Below are 27,448 nucleotides of genomic sequence, written 5' to 3'. Positions count from 1 at the left end.
ACTCCTTTAAGAAGTTCATGTCGGAGAAATGTTCCCTGAATACCAGCAATGGATATGATCTCGTGCCCAGTTCCCTCTTCTGTAAGCTGCTTCTGCTCTCCCCTGTCTTCTTTGCAGCTTCCCCCTAAGGCAACCTACCAGACTACGCATGACTGCAGTACAACTGTTTAGAAGGCAGCCAAAAACAGTCCAGCACCAGCAAAATTGTCTTCTCAGCAGTCAAAGTCAGAAAATAGGCCAAAAAACAGACACCAGCAGCCTCAAACGACAAACTAACAACTAAGGTAAGGAGGTAAGGGTCGCCAAGAGTGTCCCTGCTGACTGCATCTGCGGGAAGTGCACCCAACTCCAGCTCCTCGAGAACCGCGTTAGGGAACTGGAGCTGGAGCTGGATGAACTTCGGATCATTCGGGAGGCGGAGGGGGTTATTGAGAGGAGTTATGGGGAGGTAGTCACACCTCAGGTAAAAGAAGTAGGTAGATGGGTTACCGTCAGGGGAAGGAGAGGGAACCAGCAGGCAGTGCAGGGATCCCCTGTGGCCGTTTCCCTCAACAACAGGTATACCGTTTTGGATACTGTTGCGGGGGACGACTTACCAGGGGTAAGCAATGGGGTACAGGTATCTGGCACAGAGTCTGTCCCTGTTGCTCAGAAGGGAAGGGGGAAGAGGAGCAGAGCATTAGTTATTGGGGACTCCATAGTTAGGGGAACAGATAGGAGGTTCTGTGGGAACGAGAGAGACTCACGGTTGGTATGTTGCCTCCCAGGTGCCAGGGTTCGTGATGTCTCGGATCGTGTTTTTGGGATCCTTAAGGGGGAGGGGGAGCAGCCCCAAGTCGTGGTCCACATAGGCACCAACGACATAGGTAGGAAGAGAGATGGGGATTTAAGACAGAAATTCAGGGAGCTAGGGTGGAAGCTTAGAGCGAGAACAAACAGAGTTGTTATCTCTGGGTTGTTGCCCGTGCCACGTGATAGCGAAGCGAGGAATAGGGAGAGAGAGGAGTTGAACACGTGGCTGCAGGGATGGTGCAGGAGGGAGGGTTTTGGTTTCCTGGATAATTGGGGCTCTTTCTGGGGTAGGTGGGACCTCTACAAACAGGATGGTCTTCACCTGAACCAGAGGGGTACCAATATCCTGGGGGGGAGGTTTGCTAGTGCTCTTCGGGGGGGTTTAAACTAATTCAGCAGGGGAATGGGAACCTAAAATGTAGTGCCAGTGTACAGGATGTTGAGAGTACTGAGGTCAGGGATAAGGTTACAAGGACGCAAGAGGGCACTGGCAAGCAAGAACCTGGTTTAAAGTGTGTCTACTTCAACGCCAGGAGCATCCGGAATAAGGTGGGTGAGCTTGCAGCATGGGTTGGTACCTGGGATCTCGATGTAGTGGCCATTTCGGAGACATGGGTAGAGCAGGGGCAGGAATGGATGTTGCAGGTTCCGGGATTTAGATGTTTCAGTAAGAACAGAGAAGATGGTAAAAGAGGGGGGTGTGTGGCATTGTTAATCAAGGAGAGTATTACAGCGACAGAAAGGACGTTTGAGGACTCGTCTACTGAGGTAGTATGGGCTGAGGTTAGAAACAGGAGAGGTGAGGTCACCCTGTTGGGAGTCTTTTATAGACCTCCAAAAAGTTCCAGAGATGTAGAGGAAAGGATAGCGAAGATGATTCTTGACAGGGGTGAGAGTAACAGGGTAGTTGTTATGGGGGACTTTAACTTTCCAAATATCGACTGGAAATACTATAGTTCGAGTACTTTAGATGGGTCAGTTTTTGTCCAGTGTGTGCAGGAGGGTTTTCTGACACAGTATGTAGACAGGCCAACCAGGGGCGATGCCACATTGGATTTGGTACTGGGTAATGAACCCGGCCAGGTGTTAGATTTAGATGTAGGTGAGCACTTTGGTGATAGTGATCACAATTCGGTTAGGTTTACCTTAGCGATGGGCAGGGACAGGTATATACCGCAGGGTAAAAATTATAGCTGGGGGAAAGGAAATTATGATGTGATTAGGCAAGATTTAGGATGCGTAGGATGGGGAAGGAAACTGCAGGGGATGGGAACAATCGAAATGTGGAGCTTATTCAAGGAGCAGCTACTGCGTGTCCTTGATAAGTATGTACCTGTGAGGCAGGGAGGAAGTTGTCGAGCAAGGGAGCCGTGGTTTACGAAAGAAGTTGAAGCGCTTGTCAAGAGAAAGAAGAAGGCTTATGTTAGGATGAGACGTGAAGGCTCAGTTAGGGCGCTTGAGAGTTACAAGCTAGCCAGGAAGGATCTAAAGGGAGAGCTAAGAAGAGCAAGGAGAGGACACAAGAAGTCATTGGCGGATAGGATCAGGGAAAACCCTAAGGCTTTCTATGGGTATATCAGGAATAAAAGAATGACTAGAGTTAGATTAGGGCCAATCAAGGATAGTAGTGGGAAGTTGTGTGTGGAATCAGAGGAGGTAGGGGAAGTGTTAAATGAATATTTTGCGTCAGTATTTACAGTAGAGAAAGAAAATGTTGTCGAGGAGAATACTGAGATTCAGGCTACTAGGCTAGATGGGATTGAGGTTCACAAGGAGGAGGTGTTAGCAATTTTGGAAAGTTTGAAAATAGATAAGTCCCCTGGGCCAGATGGGATTTATCCTAGGATTCTCTGGGAAGCTAGGGAGGAGATTGCAGAGCCTTTGTCCTTGATCTTTATGTCGTCATTGTCGACAGGAATAGTGCCGGAAGACTGGAGGATAGCAAATGTTGTCCCCTTGTTCAAGAAGGGGAGTAGAGACAGCCCTGGTAATTATAGACCTGTGAGCCTTACTTCGGTTGTGGGTAAAATATTGGAAAAGGTTATAAGAGACAGGATTTATAATCATCTTGAAAAGAATAAGTTCATTATCGATAGGTTTTGTGACGGGTAGGTCGTGCCTCACAAACCTTATTGAGTTTTTCGAGAAGGTGACCAAACAGGTGGATGAGGGTAAAGCAGTGGATATGGTGTATATGGATTTCAGTAAGGCGTTTGATAAGGTTCCCCATGGTAGGCTATTGCAGAAAATACGGAAGTATGGAGTTGAAGGTGATTTAGAGCTTTGGATCAGAAATTGGCTAGCTGAAAGAAGACAGAGGGTGGTGGTTGATGGCAAATGTTCATCCTGGAGTTTAGTTACTAGTGGTGTACCGCAAGGATCTGTTTTGGGGCCACTGCTGTTTGTCATTTTTATAAATGACCTGGAAGAGGGTGTAGAAGGGTGGGTTAGTAAATTTGCGGATGACACTAAGGTCGGTGGAGTTGTGGATAGTGCCGAAGGACGTTGTAGGGTTCAGAGGGTCATAGATAGGCTGCAGAGCTGGGCTGAGAGATTGCAAATGGAGTTTAATGCGGAAAAGTGCGAGGTGATTCACTTTGGAAGGAGTAACAGGAATGCAGAGTACTGGGCTAATGGGAAGATTCTTGGTAGTGTAGATGAACAGAGAGATCTTGGTGTCCAGGTGCATAAATCCCTGAAGGTTGCTACCCAGGTTAATAGGGCTGTTAAGAAGGCATATGGTGTGTTAGCTTTTATTAGTAGGGGGATCGAGTTTCGGAGCCACGAGGTCATGCTGCAGCTGTAAAAAACTCTGGTGAGGCCGCACCTGGAGTATTGCGTGCAGTTCTGGTCACCGCATTATAGGAAGGATGTGGAAGCTATGGAAAGGGTGCAGAGGAGATTTACTAGGATGTTGCCTGGTATGGAGGGAAGGTCTTACAAGGAAAGGCTGAGGGACTTGAGGTTGTTTTCGTTGGAGAGAAGGAGGAGGAGAGGTGACTTAATAGAGACATATAAGATAATCAGAGGGTTAGATAAGGTGGATAGTGAGAGTCTTTTTCCTCGGATGGTGATGGCAAACACGAGGGGACATAGCTTTAAGTTGAGGGGTGATAGATATAGGACAGATGTCAGAGGTAGTTTCTTTACTCAGAGAGTAGTAGGGGCGTGGAACGCCCTGCCTGCAACAGTAGTAGACTCGCCAACTTTAAGGGCATTTAAGTGGTCATTGGATAGACATATGGATGAAAATGGAATAGTGTAGGTCAGATGGTTTCACAGGTCGGCGCAACATGGAGGGCCGAAGGGCCTGTACTGCGCTGTAATGTTCTGAAAAAAAAACCCATAAGTAGCATTTTGGCTCTTTAAATAGTGGTGCTGAAGGGTCCTTCCTGCTTGTCACGAGTGTTTAGGCAAATTTATCACATGGCGAGACAACAGCTGGAATGGACCAATATCAAAATAAAGTCCTACAACAAGCACAAGATCTTAATTTGAATATTTAATTAATTGTTTTAAATAGTTCTGGAATACATCTGGACTCCTACAGAGCAACCCAATCCAATATAATGAGTGGCACACTTCCAATGCATAATGAGCATCCATCATATTGTGTGCTTAAGGGTTTGTTTTGCATCTGAAAAATGGACATTGCTCTATCAAATTTTTAAGCCCCCTTGTCATTATTCAAAATAAGCAGGGATTTCTCCCCATGGCTGGTATTTAATTCCTGTCTCACACAATGCCAGCAAAAATATATAGCTAATTATTCACTTCAATGTTGTTTGTGAGATCCTGCTGCATGGAAAATGGCTGTTACACTTGCACACATATCCATCATTTCACTTCATCTTATGTGGGAACTCTTTGAGATATTTCGGATATGTGATAAAGCACTGTATAAATGCAAATCTTTCTGTTTCTTTCTTCCTTTTTGTAGTACTCTAGCAACCTTTACTTCAATAAGTGGGACCAATGAATAGTTCTGAAGAGACATGTTCTTTGGAAAGCTTAACCAATCTATTGGAACACAAGGGTTTAGTTCTTTGAAGTAAATATACTGACCTGAAATGTTAACTCTGCTTCTCTCTCCACAGATGCTGCCAGACCTGCTGAGTATTGCCAACATTTCTTATTTTTATTTCAGATTTCCAGCATCTGCAGTATTTTGCTTTTACTATATAAATGTAAGTTCTTTCATTCTTTAATATAATTATGGACGAGGAAGACAATTCGGCCCATGTTAGTTCATTCATCCAGAAGCACCCTACAGTCCACCTTTTCTGCATCGAATTGTTGCTTAAATGACTTTTTCCTTCAAATTCAGACCACTCTCTGCATGAAAACAAAGCATGTGGAACTCACTTCCACAAGAAGCAGCTGAGGGAAATACTATAAATGCCACTTCTCTCAACTCTTCCACTGTTATCAGACTGCTTATCTGACATCCAGTACTGGATGAGCAGAAATTTCCTCCAATTAAATATTGATAAGGCTGAGGCCATTGTTTTCAGTCCCCACTCCAAACTCCATTACCAAGCTAACTCCATTCTCTCCCTGGCAACAGTCTGAGATTAAGCCAGTCTGTTCACAATCTTGGTGTCACATTTGACCCCGAGATGAGCTTCTGACCTCATATTCATGCTATCACCAAGACCGCCTATTTTCACCTCTAACATCGCCCGGCTTCGCCCCTTTCTAAGCTCATCTGCTGCTGAAACCCTCATTCATACCTTCATTACCTCTAGACTTGACTATTCCAATGCACTCCTGGCTGGTCTCCCACATCCTACTCTCCATAAACTTCAGGTCATCTGAAACTCTACTGTCCGTGTCTTAACTCGCACCTGTTCTCCTATCACCCGTGCCCGCTGACTTACATGGGCTCCCGGTCAAGCAATGACTTGATTCTAAAATTCTCATCCTTGATTTCAAATCCCTCCATGGCCTCGCCCTCCCTATCTCTGTAAACTCCTCCAGCCCCACAAACCTCAGAGATATCTGCTTTCCTACAATTCTGGAATCTTGTTCATCCCTGATTTTAATCGCTCCACTATTGGTGGCTGTGCCTTCCGTTGCCTAAGCTCCAAGCTTTGAAATAGCCTCCCTACACCTCTCCGCCTCACTTTCCGCCTGGGACGTTTTATTATGTTAAAAGCGCTATATAAATATAAATTGTTGTTGTTAATGGGGAGCTAGATACAAACAAGGGCAAAAGAAATAGAAGGATATGATGATAGGATTAGGTTAGGTAGGGTGGAAGGAGCTTCGTATGGAGCATAAACACTGGCTTGGACCAGTTTAGCAGAATGGCCTGTTTCTGCGCTGTACATTCCATATATGTAATTCTGTGGAAAGCAGCTCCATCAGTCTTAAAGTTACCTTTTACTAGTTTGAAATCAATCCCCTTGTCTTACTTCTATATTTTAATTTAAAGCAATATTCCAGACTTACCATTTACTATTTTGTACACAATTATAAGGACACCTCCTTTCCAGGCTCAAAATTCCAAGTCTTTCCAGGCTTTCCTCATATCTTAGACCCCAAGCACCAAGGACCAGTCTCCTGAGTCTTCTCTACACTGTATTCAGCACTTGAATGCCTTTCTTGTATGTCAACAACCAGAACAAGATGGAATACTCAAGGTGTGGTCTGACACAGTTTGATTATGACCTCTTCAGACTGCTTTGGCTATGCAGTTCAATATTTTATTGATTTCGCTGATTGCTGTCTTACACTGGCTGAACATGACTTGTGTAGTGCCAAGACTCCTCAGACTCTTTTTTCTGCTTCATCCTTAGCTATTTTAATACCATTTATGGAGTACATATGTCGCTTATTTTTCCATCCTTAAGTGCAGCACTTTGCAATTATCTGCAGTTGCCATTTGTCAGCCAACGTATTTATATTGTCCAAATTTGGGAAATTATAAATTATTAACCAGCACCTTTTTTCCCACACTAATTTTATTGACAATTTTCAGGTGTACATCATCCAGTACAATTACCCTATACATTTAATGGTTTGAGTTTATTCATAACACATGTTCCACTGACCTTTACATGTTAGAGATTCCTAAACCAGTTTGATTGGAAATGGAATGTGTTTGTAGTCATCATCTATGAAGGTTAATGTGAAGAACTGATTTAACACATCTGCCATTTTTAATTTCTTCCTGTGACATTTCTATCAAATTACAAAGAACCTATCTGATCTTTTATACTCAGACTACTTTGCACATAAGTAATTTATTTTAATGATTTTTACTGCTATTGAGAAGCTGACCTTTTATTTTCCTCTCACCTATTCTAACACTGATTAAATCTTTGTACCTTTTAAAATAATTCCTCTCAACATTTATTATGTTGCTCCTTATGTGGCTCACTGTCAAATTGTGCTTTATAATGATCTTGTGAAGTGCCTTGGAATGTTTTATTATCTTAATGGTGCTATATAAATGCTAGTAGTTGCTGTATTATTTTTGACATAATTTTCAATCATTGTATACAGATCTCCTTACGTTCCCTTTTTCTCTCAAATATAAAGGGCCTAATTTTCCAAGTTTTTGTCATATTTGTGTCAAATTCACATCAAGGAGCAACACATTACTTTTTGTGTTAAAACTTGGTGGGCAGTGTTAATGTTACAGTATATGTTGATTTCACTCATTAGCAACCACTTTCTGCTAGTGGTCTGAAGACACCTATTATTAGGTTGCAGATCCCATCAACTGAAGTACCTCTCAATTTCCTTTTATTTCAAAACCCTTACAGTTCCAGATATACACTGAACCATACTTCATTACCAGTACCAGATGTGGCTTTTTGAAATAAACGTCATGCAGGACAACAGTGCACCTCCCCCATGCCCTCCATTCAGCTACCAGTGCCCAAAAACATCCCAACAACTTCATGAAGGATGCAGAATTTATATATTCCAAACAGAATGACAGCACAGAAAATAGCCCAATTGTAGATAGTAACAGATTAGGCTGCAAGGACAAGCTCCAGAACCTCTAATCCTCAAATACAGAAACACTCCAAAGCTTGATTTAAGAAGCTGTTGAAAAGTTTTCTTCTGCCTGCATTGATTAAAGAAGCTGAATTTACTGAGGTTGTACTGTGATGCCTAAGTTCTCATCCAAAAATGCCCCTTCACATGGGAGGTGGCAGTAGATTGAAGATTTGTCCATAATATCCCGGTTAGAATTTTGCCAGGATATCTAAATGGGGGAGAATCCAGCAGAACCAGAATCCACTGCAATCCGTCCAAGTTGCTTCGTGAGCCTAATTGGAATTTCAGGCCCTATATCGGTATGCTACTACCTAAGCTACTACTGAACCTCAATTTCTAAAATTCCACTTGTGAAATAACTAGTTCCATTGTAAATCTCACTCGGGATGTCTAATATATCGTATTCTGTTGGCAGCATTTATTTATTTTTTTTAAATCTATGACTGGTGTTTATTTATTTATTTTAATTTTATTTAGAGATACTGCACTGTAACAGGCCTTTCGGCCCACCGAGTCTGTGCCGACCCACAACCACCCATTTATACTAATCCTACAGTAATCCCATATTCCCTACCACATCCCACCATTCTCCTACCACCTACCTACACTAGGGGCAATTTTCAATGGCCAATTTACCTCTCAACCTGCAAGTCTTTGGCTGTGGGAGGAAACTGCAGCACCTGGCGAAAACCCATGCGGTCACAGGGAGAACTTGCAAACTCCGCACAGGCAGTACCCAGAACTGAACCCGGGTCGCTGGAGCTGTGAGGCTGCGGTGCTAACCACTGCGCCGCCCCTATTTCGGTATACTATATCGGTGTTACGATCCAGGTGGGAGCAATGCACCATCAATTCAGGCCCATCACTCCACAGGTCACAGCATATTATTAAAGTTTTCCCACCCAACCATAAAACAGCTAAATTAAACACTCTAGTAACCCCCAGAATAAATCAGACCAAATCAGGTAACTTTAGACAACAACAAATTAACTATGTTAAAACTAAATCTTAAACACTGTTAAGATAAACCTATGTCTAAAGACCTTATAACTTCTTATTTTAACCTAACTCCCCCATACACACACATACATTCAAAAATCATGGTTAACCAGTTTCTTTAAAAAAAAATGTTGTTTTTAAAAATTAGCTGCTTCTTAAGAATAAATAAATAAGTAAGTCTTTGTGGGTTACGTTCCCGATGGGTGAGGTATTCTAATGTGAAAATAGTCAAATGCCATTTGAAGTCTCCACACGGATTTGATTAAATAGTTCTTCAATGGATAGGCATTCAAAACACTTCAGCTGCAGCAGGCATCAAGTCCAATGGCGAATTCCAGAAAATACAATCATTCAAGTGAGATTCAATCTTGAAGCAAATACTTCCTAGCTTGGAAGTAAAGTAAAGCAGTTTTTCTACCTTCAGCAATACAAGTGGTCTCTTCAAAAAAGGGCTTTTTTTTTCCCTTAGGCAATTAACTCAGCCTGTAGCTCCTTACTGCTGAGAGAGAATAGACGGCTCTTTTCTTCAGGAGAATGCCTCGCTGGTGGCTGGTTAGGACTATTTTTTGCCAGTTTTACACAGTCAAATCGAAACATTATACCATGTGACCTTTCCTGCTGTGGCTGAGGGATAGGTGCAGCTGGCACCCTGTGCTCAGTCTTAAAGGCACACAATGATTTTAATCCAAGGTGAAAAATAATTACAGTTCCATGACACTGGTGACAGGTCAAATTTAATTATTAGATTAAAATATAGTAACTCTATTTACATGCACCTGAACAAAATAGGAGAAAACAAAGGCTCAACATTCCTGGAAGTCTGGACTGCAGTTCAGTTAAGACAGAATGGAAACCCTGTCCTTCCTAAACCCAGGGATGGGATTCCAACCCCAAGACCTGGAGGCAGGATTATTGCATGCCCTGGATGGGCTACTAACACCTGCAATGGCAAATCAGCAATGCTCAATTCAGTCTAGCTTTATAAGGTAGAGCAGCTCATTGCCACTCTATGCAAGATCCGCCAAGGGCCACTGGGGTCAAAGACAAAGCTTATTATTTGGGAGTGTTCAGCTTCAAAAGGAATCATTCTGCCTCCAGACCAGATAATTGAATCCTTCCAAAATTTATTACATTTGTCTAGGTAAAGATTTGGGCCTCAAATGGACCTGCCAACTCAAGTGGTATGAATTCTGCTGAAGTCTTTGAAGAACATAAAAAATGGAATTCTCAACCTAGCCCAGGAACTTCATTGACATGTTTGCTTGTCATAAGAGGATGGGTAGAAAATAAACCTAAAGCCCCAACCTCATCAAAAAATGGCAGCACCAATAAAGCAAGGTAGGATTCTGGTAGAACCGGGTCCACTTCAAATTCTGGCTTTAGCTTGCTGATCCGACCTTGCCACCACCATTGATCTGGGCCATAATTCAGGGGCTAAGAAATTAGCCAATTTATGCTTTGAATGTAGTTTGGTCCCTTAGTCTCCGTTTTTAGTAAAAATAAGACTTCCCTATTCTGACCTGTCTTTGATTAAAATGTTAAAAATAGAATAGGCTAGGCCAGGCTATAGGCTAGGCTAGATGTTACGGCCACGTGGTGTGACATAGGTGGTTCCCACTGTTCAACTCCCCACCTGACCGCAGCAAGTGCATTTGTATTAAGAGTTTAGCCCCTTGAGGTTTTATTTTTCAAATAAAAAGACAACGACAGGTTTTCTTGTAGGTTTAAAAACAAAACAAAGTCAATTCTTTATTGATCAAGACGCCTTATCCTGAAATTGTCGCAACCTTATTCATTCACGCATTCACTCACGTGCATGCACGCACACACACACAAAGAAACAGATAGAGAAGGGAAAGAGATAGGTGGGTTTTTGTAGGGATGATGGGTTACGATAAACTTGTTGAATTCTCTTGAGACTCAAGTTCCAGATATTTGCAGTCCTGAGATGATTGTAGATTTCTCTTAATTGAAACTTCTGTTGAAGATGGTGGGTCACTTCCAGCTCTCTCTGCTGTATTATGTAGATGCAGGATGTTTTCACCAGGGCAGGTGATTTCTGGAATGCCAACTATTACAAGTAGCTTCACCTGCTGGATCTCTCTCTGGTTGTCTGTTTTTAGACAAAACTGTCACATCTCACCTCATGTTAGGAGACACTCTGATTGCATTCCCATGGTGATCATACAATGGCCCAAGATATGGCTACTTCACACCTCCTTTGTTTTAGAAGAAAACATTCAATTCTGGAATGTTTTTAGGAGAGGTGTGAGATGGGTTTCATTAACACCTTTTGGTTTTGAAGATTTGTCCTTAGTCTTTGTCAGACAGTTTGAATACACAAAAGGCTAATCCCCTTTTAACATCTCATCCAACAAATTATCTCATCCAAGATTATGTGTTCAGTTCTCTGGAGTGGGAGATGAACCTATATCCTTCTGTCTCAGAGGCAAGAGTGTTACCACTGACCAACAGTTGACACCAAAAGTATGAAATGAGAGAGGGCAGTCCAATCACTGACCCCATTTCCTCCATAGATTATGCGTAATCGGGCCCCCCCATGTCTACCAGCTCGGTCAGTCACCTGAAAGAGGAAAGCAACTACTGGCAAGCAAAGGTCTACAAAATTTCTCCTTGATCTCAAGGGCCAATCAAGCAAAATAACAAAATGTTAATCCAGCTTTACAATGTGCATTTACAACTACACACTCTATACATTTCAGGGTCCTAAGCAGAACATTGCTCAAGCGTAATTAGGGATGGGAAATTAGGAATAAGCAATAATGCTGGCCTCTCCATTGATGCACACATCCCAAGAACCAATAAAACTCTTTTTATTCAGTAAAAAGTAAGTAAAAGCACTCCCTCGTGACACTGAACCACACAGAACAGGGCGGTGCGTCTTCGATCTCCAGACAGCTGTGATGCCTGATCTCAGCCAAGGTGTTAGTCAAAGTGCTACAAGTGGCCAAAGTACCCCATGGTAAGGAAGGCTAAAAACAGCCTGCCTGGTTCCAACTCTTGATTGCTATTTAGTGGCACACTCTGGAACAAGAATTTGTGTGTATCTTGAATGAGGGCAGGATCAGTTATGGCTGTCATTCCCCCTTTATATGTTTCAAACGATGCAATGATTTGGAAACAATGATAAGAACAGAATTAAATTCAATCTTTCAACTGAATTTCTAGTTACATTGTGGTCAACTGAAAAAACAATTCAGTGGACAAGCAAATCAATTTATTAAACAGTCTAATTTAGCTGTGAAACTTACCTAAACTTTATATTCATTTTTTGATTTTGCATCTTCACTTTAGCAAGTAAGGCTGCAATGCATTTAAAATCCTCTGTCTTAAAAAGACTGTTCTGGGTTTCCATTAAAATTACCCTAGAAAAAACAGTAAAAGTATTGCCTAAGTAAATAATTCACAACTATCTACATACTGTCTCAAAACCTCAAACTCAAAACACTGAATGTGAATTTCCATGGGGGCTGTTCTGTTCCTCTGCCATAACTTTGGCAGAAAAGCTGCAGAAACTCTGGGAAAGTGATGTAACCAGTGCTTAGGCCATTCATCCAGGGATCCTGTGGCTCTGCTGAAGTTACAGTAGGAGTAAACCCCTGTAGAAATTCAACCCCAATATTTTCTTTGCAAGATAAAGTCCAGAATTTAACCGCCTCCAAAGCGCAACACTGCCCCCCCAACCAACCTTCATTACCTCGCCAGGGCTCGACTTATTGTCCCTGGCGAAGCCCAAAAAACTTACCTCCTTTCCCGGGCTGTCCTTCCTGTTGCCTCCAATGGCTGGGTGTAGTCCCAGCAGTGGTCACTGCTCCCAGTGGCGCTGCTGGGATTAAGCTGCCAGCACACTGATTGGTTGGCAGCTCCATTAGGTAGGACTTCCTGCCCGAAGGAGGTGGAAGTCCCGCCCAAGACCAATTAAGGGCCTGGGGAGCAAAAAATCCCAGCCTGGCTCCCCAGGCCCGGCAGAGGCAGGCTCACCACCGACTTTTCGGCTGGTGGGCAGGGCCTTTCACTCAACGTAAAATTCCGGCCAAAGTGTCCACTCTGAAAAATACTTGCTACAGATGTACAAATCTGCACTCATTATCAAGACATCAAAAGAGGATTTGTTTTTTAGAAAACGAATACAAGTGATTTTCCAAAGCTTGTAATATTCAAATCGATTTTTTATTTGTGGTACTATATACCCTCACCAGTTTAGAAAGTGAATCAATGTTTCTCCACTATATAATTAATGAGCTATATTTAACATCAGTGACTGAAGATGCTGATATTTGTGCACAAACAGGCACTTCTGCAACCTTTTGATCGTTAATTATATTTGAATAAGCAGATAAATTTTAAAACATATTTATTTCTAGACCCACCCACGTTTGATATAAATATCACAATTTTATTATTGAATAATACATGGATGAGTTCTAGTGTGAAAAAGGTTTTTTAAAAAGCTTTAGCTTTTATATTAATGCATACCCACATGGCATTCAGCAAAATTAAAGTTTTACATAAGAATGTGGGCGGCACAGTGGCGCAGTGGTTAGCACCGCAGCCTCACAGCTCCAGCAACCCGGATTCAATTCTGGGTACTGCCTGTGTGGAGTTTGCAAGTTCTCCCTGTATCTGCGTGGGTTTTCTCCGGGTGCTCCGGTTTCCTCCCACAAGCCAAAAGACTTGCAGGTTGGTAGGTAAATTGGCCATTATAAATTGTCCCTAGTATAGGTAGGTGGTAGGGAAATATAGGGACAGGTGGGGATGTGGTAGGAATATGGGATTAGTGTAGGATTAGTATAAATGGGTGGTTGATGGTCGGCACAGACTCGCTGTGAGTCTGTGCCAAAGGGCCTGTTTCAGTGCTGTATCTCTAAACTAAACTAAACTAAATATAAGAAATAGGAGCAGTTGTAGGTCATTTGGCCCTTTGAGCCTGCTGTGCCATTCAACAAGATCATGGCTAATCATCTATCTCAAGTTTACCTTTCAGCACTATCCCCATATCCCTCAATTCCCTTAGTACCCAAAGACCTCTGTCTTTATCATACTCAACAACTGAGCATCCACAGCTCACTGGGGTCAAGAATTCCAAAAGATTCACAAAGCTTTGAGTGAAGAAATTTCTCTTCATCTCAGTCCTAAATGGCCCTGACTCCTTATTCTAAGACTGCAACCCCATGTTCTAGATTTCCAGTTAGGAGAAATATTTTCTCAGCATCTACGCTGCAAAGTCCCTTAAGAAATTTATATATTCCAGTTAGATCACCTCTCATTCTTCTAAACTCAGGAAATATAGGCCTAGTCTAATCAATCTCTATTCATAGGACAATCCCCTTATCCCAGGAACCAGTCCAGTAACACTTTGTTGCACTCTCTCTGGGGCAGGTTTGTCCTTCCTTAGATAAGGAGACCAAAACTGCACACAGTACTTCAGGTGTGGCCTCACCAATACCTTGTATAATTGTAGTAAGACTTCTTGACTGTCATATTCCAATCCTTTAACAAAAGCAAACATACTATTTGCCTTCCTAATTGTTTGCTGCACCTGCATGCTAACTTTCTCTGATTCATGTACAAGGACACGCAGGTCCTTCTGAATGCAAACATTTCCCAGTCCCTCACCATTCAAAACATATTCTGCTTTTTTATTTTTCCTTTCAAAGTGGATAATTTCACCCACTTTACCACATTGTAATTCCATCTGCCACATTCCTGCCCATTCACCCAACCTGTCAATATCCCTCCGCAGCCTCTTTGCATCCTCCTCACTGCTTGCTTTCCCACCTAACATTGGTGGGAAACAGCAAACTTGGATATGCTACACTCAGTCACCTTATCCAAGTCATTAACATAGATCATAAATAGATGAGCCACAAGTACTGCTCTTTGCAGTACCCCGCTAATTAAGTTGGATTACTGTTACTAATCTCTTCCTATTTACAAACCTATAGAAACGTTTACAACCTGTTTGGTGTCTCTTGCTAGTCTACTCTCATTGTCTCATCTCTTTCCTTCTCAATTTCTTGCTCTTATTCTGCTGAACTCTAAAATCTTCCCAATCATTAAGTTTACCACTCTTTTTGACATCATTCTAAGCCTCTTCCTTTGATCTAACTCCTCTTTAGCCATGGTTGGGGCACTTTTTCTGTGGTGTTTTTGTGTCTTAAGGTAATGTATATTTGTTGTAAATTATGTATTAATTCTTTAAATGACAGTCATTGTTTGTCTACTGTCATACATTTTTAATATAATTTCCCCATTGACATTAGCCAACTCACCCCTCATACCTACGTAGTTCGCTTTGTTTATATTTAAGACGCTCGATTTGGACTTAACTAAATCACTTTTAAACTCAATATAAAATTTTTATCATATTATGGTCACTCTTCCCTGGGGGTCCCTTTACTAGAAAGCTATTAATTAATTAACCCTTTCTTACTGCATAATACTAGATCCAAAATAACTTGATCCTTAGTTGGCTCTTTGTCATACTGATTGAGAAAACCATCTTATATATATTCCATGAACTCATCCTCCACAGCATTATTGCAAATTTGATTTGCCCAGTCTACACAAAGATTAAATTGTCCCATGATTACTGTTTTACACTTATTAAAAGTGCCTCTAATTTTCTGATTTATACTCTGCCCTACACTACCACTACTGTTAGGGTGCCTATAAACAATTCCCACCAAAGTTTTCGGCCTTTTGCTGTTTCTTAGCTCCATCCAAACTGATTCTACTACTTGATTTTCTGGGTTAAAATCCTCTCTCTCTGCTGTCTTTATCCTATCTTATTATCAGGCTACACCCTCCTCCTTTCTATTTTGCCTATCTCTTCTAAAGGTTAAGTATCCTGGAACATTTAGTTCCCAACCTTGCTCACTTTGCAACCATGTCTCTGTAATGGCTATTAGATCAAACCTATTAACATCCATCTGTGCTAAGTAATTTAATTTGCTTTGAGAATTCAAATATAGTGCCTTTAGCTTTGACTTTTTTTCTGATTTTCCCTGGCATCACCTTACTCATGAAGGCCCTATTACCTTTGTTATTCTCACTGCCCTTCTTGACCTACTCTGCTTATTTTTACCCGAAATACTGCTCTGGTCTGGAGCCTTGACATTTTTCTTGCTACTATTGAATTTACCCTTTCCTGACTCCTCCTGCCACCACCTCCGCGCTCACCCCCTGACCCCCCCACCCCCCGCTTATTAATTTAAATCCCTGTCTACTGTTCTAGTTATTTGCTTCGCTGTGTCGCTGGTCGCAATCTGGTTGAAGTGGATCTCCTCCCATCGGGACAGCTTCCTCTTTCCCCAGTACTGATGCCAATGGCTGAAAAAGTGAAGCCCTTGCCTCCCACATAACACTTTCAGCCACACATTTTACCTTCTAATCTGTTTATCCCAATATCAATTGGCACGTGGCTCAGGTAATAATGCAGAGATTACTACCTTTTGATGTTCTGCATTTTAATTTGGACCCTAACTTCTCAAACGCTCTTAGCGGAACATTATTCCTAGTTCTACCTATGTCATTCATTCCTACATGGACCATCACAACTGGATCCTCCCCCTCCAAGTTCTTCTTGAGCTGCGAGGAGATGCCTTTAACCTTGGCACGTGGCAAGCAACACAACCTTTGCAACTCCTGATCGTGGCTACAGAGAACAGTATCTATTCTGCTGACTGTACTGTCCCCTATAACTACCACATTCCTTTTTACACCCCCCTCTTGAATGGCCTCCTGCACCATCGTGCAAAGGTCAGTTTGTCCATCCATCCTGCAGTCCTCGTATTCATCCACACGGTACCTCATACTTGTTAGTCAGAGTCAAGGGCCAAGGCTCCTCCTTCACTATATCCTGGACCCCTATTCCTGCCTGACACACAGTCACACACCCCTGACTTTGACAAACTCTAAAGTTCTATTTAACCTATGGGGTGTGACTGCCTTCTGGAATAAAGTCTTCAGGTAACTATCCCTCCCTGATGCCCTTCAGTGTCTGCAGCTCGAACTCCAGCTCAACAACCCTAAGCTGAAATTGTTCAAGCTGCAAACCCTTACCGTAGATATTGTTGTCCGGAATTGCAATGCTCTCCATAAACTCCCACTTGCTGCAGTTACTGCACACCACCTGCCCTGCCTATCTACCCTTATTTATTTATTTGATTAGTTAATTAATTATCTTTTTAATTGAATCGATTATTTTAGTTCTATGAATTAATTGCTTTATCTAGTTTAAGTTACCAATTTAGTAAACTAATAGCAATTGACAGTATCCTAGCTTAGAGACAAAAGAAAAACACTCACCAGCTACTGGTGTTACAATAGAGGCGGGAGGAGTGCACGGTCTTATCTAGTTCCACTTCTCCACAGGTCACAACATATATTTAAATGTTTACCCAGTTACCGATACGGTCAATCATATACTCTACTCTTTATCCCAGAATAAAATACACCAACCAGGTTTCTTCAATAAACAACAAAATTATCAGTTTATTATAAAACCCAATAACGAAGCAAAGCATTAACACACAGATTGAAATATGAAAGTTCCCTTTTTAAATACCCCACACAACACAGGGACAAAAAATTAAGAAATTCTCTCTGCAGAGGTCTTTTACCAAAAAAAGATACAGAAAGGAATACTTTGGCCAAATACTTGCTAATTCTTGAAGAAAAAAGAGAATATACAGAAGGATGTCAGTTGTCCCATTTGGTCTGGCGTCCTGATATATAGAGACAGGTCACTGGGATATTTCCAGAAGCAGTTCGTTCTGGAGATGTCAAAAAATAGAGTGGTAGGCTTTCGAAAAGAAATGTGGCATCAGGGGTTTCAGTTAACATACTCTGGATTCGCAGGGTTTTTTTTCCAAAGAGGTAAAGAAAGAAGAACACTGGATTTCTTAGGGTCTCTTGGAGAGGTGCAGGAAAGATGAGCTGGGGGTTTCTTTTCAGCAGGCTACAAAACCAACTGCTTTTCAATTCTATCCATGCCCCAACTGAACCAAAACAATATCTCAGAAGCAAAACCATATTCTGACCCTCAAATCTGGACATGTCACTTCTGTTTAAACATCTCCCCCATGTCACCAAGGTTTCTGTTGTTTATTGAGCTGAAGGCATGTGATATCCAGTAAAGGTTTGTTTTCAAAAAAGACCTCTCAGTGTCCTTTCAGTAAACTTTCAACAAAAAAACAAAGTGAACAAAGAACAAAGAACAGTACAGCACAGGAACAGGTCATTCGGCCCTCCAAGCCTGCGCCGATCTTGATGCCTGCCGAAACTAAAACCTTCTGCACTTCCGGGATCCATATCCCTCTATTCCCATCCTATTCATGTATTTGTCAAGATGCCTCTTAAACGTCTCTATGGTACCTGCTTCCACCACCTCCACCGGCGACACGTTCCAGGCACTCACCACCCTCTGTGTAAAGAAACTTGCCTCGCACATCCCCTCTAAACTTTGCACCTCTCACCTTAAACCAATGTCCCCTAGTAACTGACTCTTCCACCCTGGGAAAAAGCTTATGACTATCCACTCTGTCCATGCCGCTTATAACTTTGTAAACCTCTATCATGTCGCCCCTCCACCTCCGTCGTTCCAGTGAAAACAATCCGGGTTTATCCAACCTCTCCTCATAGCTAATACCCTCCAGACCAGGCAACATCCTGGTAAACCTCTTCTGTACCCTCTCCAAAGCCTCCACGTCCTTCTGGTAGTGTGGCGACCAGAATTGCACGCAATATTCTAAGTGTGGCCTAATTAACGTTCTGTACAGCTGCAGCATGACTTGCCTATTTTTATACTCTATACCCCAACCGATGAAGGCAAGCATGCCGTATGCCTTCTTGACTACCTTATCCACCTGCGTTGCCACTTTGTGACCTGTGGACCTGTACGCCCAGATCTCTCTGCCTGTCAATACTCCTAAGGGTTCTGCCATTTACTGTATACCTCCCACCTGCATTAGACCTTCCAAACTGCATTACCTCACATTTGTCCGAATTAAACTCCATCTGCCATTTCTCCGCCCAAATCTCCAACCAATCTATATCCTGCTGCATCCTCTGACAATCCTCATCACTGTCTGCAACTCCACCAACCTTTGTGTCGTCCGCAAGCTTACTAATCAAACCAGCTACATTTTCCTCTAAATCATTTATATATACTACAAACAGCAAAGGTCCCAGCACTAATCCCTGCGGAACACCACTAGTCACATCCCTCCATTCAGAAAAGCACCCTTCTACTGCTACCCTCTGTCTTCTATGACTGAGCCAGTTCTGTATCCATCTTGCCAGCTCCCCTCTGATCCCATGTGACTTCACCTTTTGTACCAGTCTGCCATGAGGGACCTTGTCAAAGGCTTTACTGAAGTCCATATATCATCACTTCCTGAAAAAACTCAATCAAATTAGTGAGACACGACCTCCCCTTCACAAAACCATGCTGCCTCTCGCTAATAAGTCCATTTGTTTCCAAATAGGAGTAAATCGTGTCCCGAAGAATCCTCTCTAATAATTTCCCTACCACTGACATAAGGCTCACCAGCCTATAATTTCCTGGATTATCCTTGCTACCCTTCTTAAACAAAGGAACAACATTGGCTATTCTCCAGTCCTCTGGGACCTCATCTATGAAATCTTCAGTCTTCCAAAATGAATCCATTCCATACTTTAAATAAGAGTCCTCAAAAAATATTTAACAAAAAATGGAAGCACTTTCATAACACTGGAGATAAAAACGCAGCACCTCTTTTCCCCTCTGTGCCAAATTCCCAGTTACACCAAATTCTTGACTTGGGAAAAGTCATTTATAAAAACATATATGGATTATATCCTAGAATAAGTTACCAGATAGCTCTTACTTTGGCGGTTTGTTCAGCCACCAATTAAGACATACCGGAAATCTCCCTTTCCATTTAAAGGGTTGGTAATATTGAATTGCATTCTTTTCTGCTCATAACATGGAGATTCACATTTAAAAGTAGCCTGAAAAATTGAAAGAAAGAACACATCAGTCAAATAGCAACATGGCAGCACGAGTTGTTGCACAACTACATGAAAATAGCTACGAGGCATTGATAAAATATAAAAAAATGATACTGTGCTCAACAAAATAAGACATAACAGTGCATAAAATGAAACACCTGTCAAGTTTGTACTTGGTCATGGTATGAAAGCATTTCTATTTAATATGGCCAGTGATAATGTTAGTCCTTTATATTATTAACACGGCAGCCTTATACAATATCAAAAGTACATTCAAGATAAGAAGTACAATAAATGTAACCATTTTGAACTGTTGCATTTCCAGAAGTCATTATGATGCTATAACTTATTATTATGGAGCAGAAAGCAGCAGTGACCATAGATATTCCTCAACCCATGGACTAAGCACAGTTCAAAAATCAATAGTAGTAGATTCTATGGAAAATGTGGAATTACCAGTGATCAAATAAAAACCTTCTCCCTACTTGACCTGTCTTTATCACCATTGTCAAACAAATGGTGAAAAGGTCAATCACAAGGTAAGTTGCAACCAATTAGATTGCTAGAAAGTGAAATGAATGCAAATGTCAGGGCGGCACAGTGGCGCAGTGGTTAGCACCGCAGCCTCACAGCTCCAGTGACCTGAGTTCAATTCTGGGTACTGCCTGTGTGGAGTTTGCAAGTTCTCCCTGTGTCTGCATGGGTTTTCTCCGGGTGCTCCGGTTTCCTCCCACAAGCCAAAAGACTTGCAGGTTGGTAGGTAAATTGGCCATTATAAATTTCCCCTAGTATAGGTAGGTGGTAGGGAAATATAGGGACAGGTGGGGATGTGGTAGGAATATGGGATTAATGTAGGATTAGTATAAACGGGTGGTTGATGGTCGGCACAGACTCGGTGGGCCGAAGGGCCTGTTTCAGTGCTGTATCTCTAAACTAAACTAAACTAAACATTATTAGCAATGTGACATTGCTAGAAAGTATCACACAGCTGGAAAGGTGATGTTATCTATACTGATCAATGCGATTCTTCAAAAAGGACCCACAAGTTTTAAAATAGATGCACAGACATATCATACATTAGTATTCACTTACAGTAGGATTAATGTTGTTGATTTGTCCCATTAGTAAAAATGTAGTTGTGGTGGCCAAAACTCCTTTCCTCAACCTCGATACAAAAACTAGCAAAGCTTCTTCTGGGTTCAAGAACCGGCTTGTGAATTCCACATTTATATCAACATGACTCCTGGTTAAAACAAATGTTGAAAATTCAGCTCTATAAACAAACATCAATCAATTAGATCAACACAATGGGCAGAAAATCACAGGTAACACACCCAGAATTTTCCAATATGTTGCTAGAATTGGGTAAGGTTTTGTGCCACCAGCATGTACTCAGAACTCATCTCCAACGTCTCTTCTTCTTCATAAACATTCAATCCCAATCTCAACTTTAACTTAACACATTCACAACTGTATGAATTTATTAGGATTGTGCTCTTTCAATGTGCCTTCAATTATTTGAGTGCTATATTGCAAGTAATGATTAAAATGGAAAGAATCATACATGTTTGCCATTCTGCGGTGGAATTTAAAGTAAATTACATCTATAAACTAGAGAGCTCTCTTGCTTGAAAGGTACATAAGGAATTTCAATACTTTTATAGAGATTATACTTTTGATAACTAATTTTTATTGGCTTGTTTTACTCTCCATATCAAATGCAAATGAATCCTCAAAATGAAATATCTGTTTCTCATGCTCAGGAAAACCAAATTATGTAGTCTTGTAAAATTGTAAATTATCCATCTGAAAAGATTTATAGAATTTGAAGTAACCAACTATCAATGCAACCATCTGTCAAACAAATTCTGTACCAACTAATAAGAATTCCATGTCTTCCAGACTAAACTTGACAGTTCATTCATAGCAATATTGAGTTTCAGTTCAAAACAAATTTAATATTCATCAACTCAACTGAACAATACAGTATGAACTATTCCACTGTCAGAGAAGCAGCCTGCTTAAATTACATTAAAAAAGTTTAATTATTTGGTTAGATGCCACCTTCTATAATATGTTCAAGGATATGTGGCATTCATGTATATACACACATATAACATATACACCAATATATATTACAAATCCTTTTGGCCTCCTTGTCTCGAGAGACAATGGATAAGTGCCTAGAGGTGGTCAGTGGTTTGTGGAGCAGCGTCTGGAGTGGCTACAAAGGTCAAATCTAGAGTTACAGACTCTTCCACAGGCGCTGCAGGTAAAGTTAGTTGTCGGGGCTGTTACACAGTTGGCTCTCTCCTTACGCTGCTGAGTAACTTCGACTTGCCTCTTTTCAGCCCTGCCTTTATAGCTGTCTGCCAGCTCTGGCGATTGCTGGCAACTGGCTCCCACGACTTGTGGTCAATGTCACAAGACTTCATGTCGTGTTTACAAACGTCTTTAAAGCGGAGACATGGATGGCCAGTGGATTTGATACCAGTGACGAGCTTGCTGCACAATACGTCCTTGGGGATCCTGCCACCTTCTATGCGGCTCACATGGCCAAGCCATCTCAAGCGCCATTGGCTCAGTAGGGCAAACATGCTGGGGATGTACAAATAAAGAAGCAAAAAACGACAAACCAATTTTGGGCACAATGCCTGACGCCCGATCTGCACCTATATTACAAACACCGCCATATTGGTAAAAGCGACTTTGCAGAATTCATGGGCACTGACCTGAAATAGGCATTAAGCCCCTTGTATATTTAAAGAAGGGGGCGGCGTAAGGCCTGTTCTTAGACTCACTTGGAGAAATTGGTTTGGATTGAACAGAGCAGGTGCAGGGCTTGCTATGTTCAGGAATGTTAAATGGCCAATGCGGTCTAAGAAGCAGCAGCACCACCAGCACGTAAGGTTACTTTTAAAAATGCAAGCGGTCTTGTGCAGCAAGGATGAGCAGGACTGCTCCCCAGATTCCATAAGTCCTGACGAACCCCCCACCCCCCCGCTCCCTATTGTTGGCACTCCAATCCCCCTCATGAGAATAACCATTGGTCCACTGCCGGTGAGGCAAGTGGTTCAATATTCATCTTAGTAAAATACTCAAGCTGCGGTCGGTTCACCCCACAAAATTATTGAAGTCCAAGTACCAATTTAGGGATGCTAGGACCAAAGACAGTTTCCACATTAGCGACAAGAGTTCAGCTCTGCTGCATACATAGTTTCAGCGCTACAGGTGTTGTGTTGGTACATAAATGGCATCCACGTTGCTTGCGCACACTTCTGATGCAACCCGCGCTGCAGCCATATTGGTGAGGGTGTTAGCTCAGGCATTATGAATGTGCACCAGAGGTATACAGAGTAGACAGATCATGACATCAGTCAGCGTGTGACTTGATACCAGCGCTGCTGTTTTTGGCCTAGTCACTCCAGCTAATACTGTCTCTTAAACACACACTCAGCCACATGACCCCCAACTAGTGCTATTTAAAGGGATCAAAACTATTTTCAGATTACGTGCTAATTGATTTCTGATGGCTCTGTCTGAGCTTGTAGAAGTGCTGAGAGTTTCCCAGTGCTGTTTAAGGTTGGTGAAGTCGACGGAGTGGTGCTGCATGCGGTGAAGGTCTTGGTTTTGACTTCAAGTGTTCTGGTCAGATCACTTGCTCCTAGTTATGGGTACTGCAGTTACCATCCATCTTGGCCTGCAGCATGAAAGGCAAGATTGAGCAAAGGCAACACGGAAGAGGACAAGCTGCTTTCAGAGGAGGAGGGAGAGGAGGGAGAGCAGGGCTCTCAGCTGAAAGCCTTATCCACACAGGGTCTTCAGGGACCATTGCCCGTACCTCAAACAACAACAGTGTGTGCATCATCTCTGTTTTACGAACAAGGTGCTCACTGAATTCTGCCATGTCTTGCAGGCAGACCTGCAGCCTCAGAACAGGGTAAGGACGGTGCTGTCAGTGACTATGAAGGTGACCATGCCTGTGCATTTCTTTGCAGTGGCATCTCTTACATCTCCAAGTTGGCAATCTACTGCTCCATTAAGGGAGGTGACTGACACTTTTTATGCCAGGACAGGGGAGTACATTGCGTTCTCTCTGACCAGAGAGAAGGAGGCATGGGTGCATGTGGCTTTGCCAGGCTTCCCCATGGTGCAGGATGACATTGATTTGACGCACATGGCTTTGCACACACTGCATCTAAATGCTGAGATGCACCACAACTGCAAAAGGTTTTACTCCTTGAAATGTGCTGTTGGTGTGAGACCATGATGTTAGAGATGGCACAAATTTAAGTTCATCACCAAAAGATGAAGGAGGTTAGAAGAAAATATGTTACATGGAGGACATGCAATATCCTACCAGAAACAGCAGTGAAAGTAGAATCCATAAAGGAAAACAAAGATAATTTTAAAAAACACCATTATGACCTAGAATTTCTGCTGGTTTTACTCAGTGCAATTTCCCTGCTATCAGCATAACCAGCACACAAAATTATGAAATTTTAAAAGCAAACTCTATTCAGTGGAATTCAAGTTTCCATAATCTTTTAAAAGTTTTAAGAACATCATGCTAGAAGCAGAAGCAGATCCCACCCACAAAAATGGCCACATCCCCAGTGTGAATTAAGCACCATTGGGAACTCCACCAATTCCGTTTGCTTGCATACCTTAACGGAGACTCCAAAAATTAAGGTTGAACTTTTATCTCTACATTCATGGGATTTGGGTGTTTATTGCTGATCCCTAATCACCCTTGGGCAGGTGGTGAACCACCCTTTTGAACCGCTGCAGTCCAAGTGGTGTAGAAACAACCACAGTACTGTAGGTATACCTGCAGTGCTGTTAGGGAGGGAGTTCCAGGATTTTGACCCAATGACAGTGAAGGAATGGTGATATGTTTCCAAGCCAGGATAGCGTGTGATTTGGAGGGGAACTTATATGTGGTTGTGTTACAATGCACCTGCTGTCCTCGTTCTTCCGGGGGGTAGAGGTTGCAGGTTGGTAAGGTACTGTCAAAGGTGCCTTGGCGAGTTACTATATTGCATCTTGTAGATGGTACATACTGTGGCCACAGTGCACCTGTGATGGAGTGAGTAAATGTTTAAGATGGTGGATGGGATGCCAATCAAGTGGGCTGCTTTATCCTGGATGGTGTTGAGATTGATGAGTGATGTTGGAGCTTTTGTACGCAAGGGTACAATAGGGTCATGCAGGCCCCCACCTGTCAAGAAAGAGGCGTATTAATTTCTTGTCACATGGACATGAAATTTCAAATTGTTGCTGGGAAGAGGAGAAGGCCTGTGACAAGGGGTTGCCAGGCCCCTGGCTGGAAAGACACATTTACATATTAACAGAGAGTGCTTGTAGATAAACTCCCTGCTCCAATTCAATCCACAAACAGATGTGGTCAGACCAGTTAGTCACATGACTAACTGGCTGATGCAGAGTTTGAACTGAGATTTTTAAATTGGAGAGACAATGTTTGAATTGGCAGAAAGGGCTCTGCTCCTGGACTGAGAAGATCTCTCTCTTGTCTGCCCCCATCTCTTTCTCACAAGCCTCTGAATCCACTGAAGACACATGAACCCCAAGAGAGGAAACTCTCCTACAATGAACAAGGTTTAAGAAGAATACTGGACCCCAACAAAAAGCAAGATCTACCTATAATCAAGGACTCTACAGTGAGCTCAAAGAACCGTAACAACAACTCTTCAGATATTGCCTCAAATCTTTCCACTTTATTTTCTTCTGCTCTTTTCTGTCTCGATTTGCATGTGTGTATCGCGTATGTATACTAGCCTGGGGCACAGCATGTATCTGTAGGCGTTAACCAAATTAGAGTTTAAGTTTAATAAATTTCAACTTTTCTTCTTTCAACCTAAGAAAGCCTGTTTGTGCTGGTTTCTTTGCCTTATAATTGGAAAGCAGTGAACAAGGATTCACCAAAGGGGAGCTGAAAAATTAAACCCTGTTACAGCATGACCAGGTGAAGGCTGAAATGAACCCTCGACCTCTTTCTCACCTGGTCATAACAACAGAATATGTTTTGAAAGCTTTTGAATTAGGTTTTTTAAAATTTACTCAGGGACTGAGTACCCCATTCTAATTAGAAAATAGTTCTGTATATTTTTTAAAGTCATTTTCATCAGTTTAAAATCAGGTTACTCAGAGGTGATGGATTGACACTATTTTAAAATGGTTACTTTTTGTGATAACGAATTTTTACAGTATTAATCAAACTTTACCAAGTTGTCACCCTTAAATATATCAGGGGATATTACTTAAAGCAATTTTTAAAAATCTTTTAAAACACACTGCATAGATTCATGGCATTCATCAATATACAATTGAGTGCAAGCAGAAACTTGGGAGATAAAACACTTTTCAAAACAGGCGCAATTTAGGTCGGAGTCACTGATCATGTGCAAAAATCTCTACCCCTATATATTTCTACGGTAAAGAAATATGGTAACATAAAACAAACCTTAGGTACAAACAGGACAATACATTAGGACTTCAATTTACCTTGCTGGGATTGTCACTTTGTTTCCATTGGGCAAAGAGAAATCACCTGCCTCTTTCCCTACAATTGTTGCAAAATACGCTATACGTCTCCTGATGGGATTTTGTAATCGAACCTGCATTAAAATAATAAAAATTTGCCTCATCTATGAGAGAGCAACATATAGTGTTCATTTAAATTAAACATGTAGCATTAAACATTTGCACTGAACTTTCAGCTAACATCGCTTAACATTCCCTATTCTCTGGAAGCTCTTTCACAGCCGACACAGAAACAATGGGTTAAATGGCATCCTACTATGTTGTAACATTCTATTCTACAAATCAGTAAAATGTGATGACATTTAAAATGAGAATTTAAAATGATTTTGCAAACAAATTTAATAAATGCTCTTATTTAAAAGAGCAATGAAATTAATTGCCCTACAAATAAATGTATTGAAAAGTGTTGAATTGACCAGAGAGTGGAAGATCATTATTTTCCACTGTTGCTCAATACTATAACAAGAAATCTGCCTGTGACTCCCTTAAGGAAACAGATAAATTGAACCACATTAATATTTTAGAGGTGGACACAAATGCAAGAGCAAAAGAGTAGAAAAAGGAAGGCACATAGACAGTGTAATTTAATTACTTTATAGATGGTCAACATGTAAAATAGAATGCCCAGGAAGGCATAAATACAAATATTATGGGAACATTTAAGGGTAAATTGGATAGATAATTGAGAGAACAGAAAATTAAGAGGTATTAATTTTTGGGACGGCCAAATGGACTGCTTGGTCTTTTATTTATTTATTTAGAGATACAGCACTGAAACAGGTCCTTCTTCTGACTACAATTTCTGATGTTCAAATGTATTGTTTCAGTGGATAGAAAAAATGTCGGGGGATAACTGGACAGCACCAGCCTGCCAGTGCAAACTGGGAATAGATGATCCCTGTGCCAGAACAGGTAGGCCTGAGGCACACTTGATACTTGTGTACTAGGAACTCAAAACTATGAACCCTTCTCAAGCTTTGTTCTTACAAATTACAAACTCTATAATGTTTGGTATCACTAAAACATCCCTGGATTGGCATATCCATGGAAATTTGATCATAGG

General features: G+C 41.7%; 1 protein-coding gene across 3 annotated transcripts in view; it reads right to left on the bottom strand.

Moving 5' to 3' along the window:
• LOC137374438 (cilia- and flagella-associated protein 47-like) overlaps positions 1-27,448 on the bottom strand; it is a 777,638-nt gene that overhangs the window by 479,949 nt on the left and 270,241 nt on the right. For all 3 annotated transcript variants that reach the window (XM_068040550.1, XM_068040552.1, XM_068040551.1), the window contains 4 exons: positions 26,347-26,459; positions 20,914-21,064; positions 19,733-19,821; positions 12,078-12,191 (listed from right to left, as the gene is read on the bottom strand). In XM_068040550.1, coding sequence (XP_067896651.1) covers positions 12,078-12,191; positions 19,733-19,821; positions 20,914-21,064; positions 26,347-26,459 — 467 coding nt within the window. The remainder of the gene's footprint in view (positions 1-12,077; positions 12,192-19,732; positions 19,822-20,913; positions 21,065-26,346; positions 26,460-27,448) is intronic.

Source organism: Heterodontus francisci, chromosome 10, assembly GCF_036365525.1.
Source record: "Heterodontus francisci isolate sHetFra1 chromosome 10, sHetFra1.hap1, whole genome shotgun sequence".
NCBI lineage: Eukaryota > Metazoa > Chordata > Chondrichthyes > Heterodontiformes > Heterodontidae > Heterodontus > Heterodontus francisci.
Note: the sequence above shows the minus strand (reverse complement) of the source record. Positions and strands in the feature narration are given on the sequence as shown.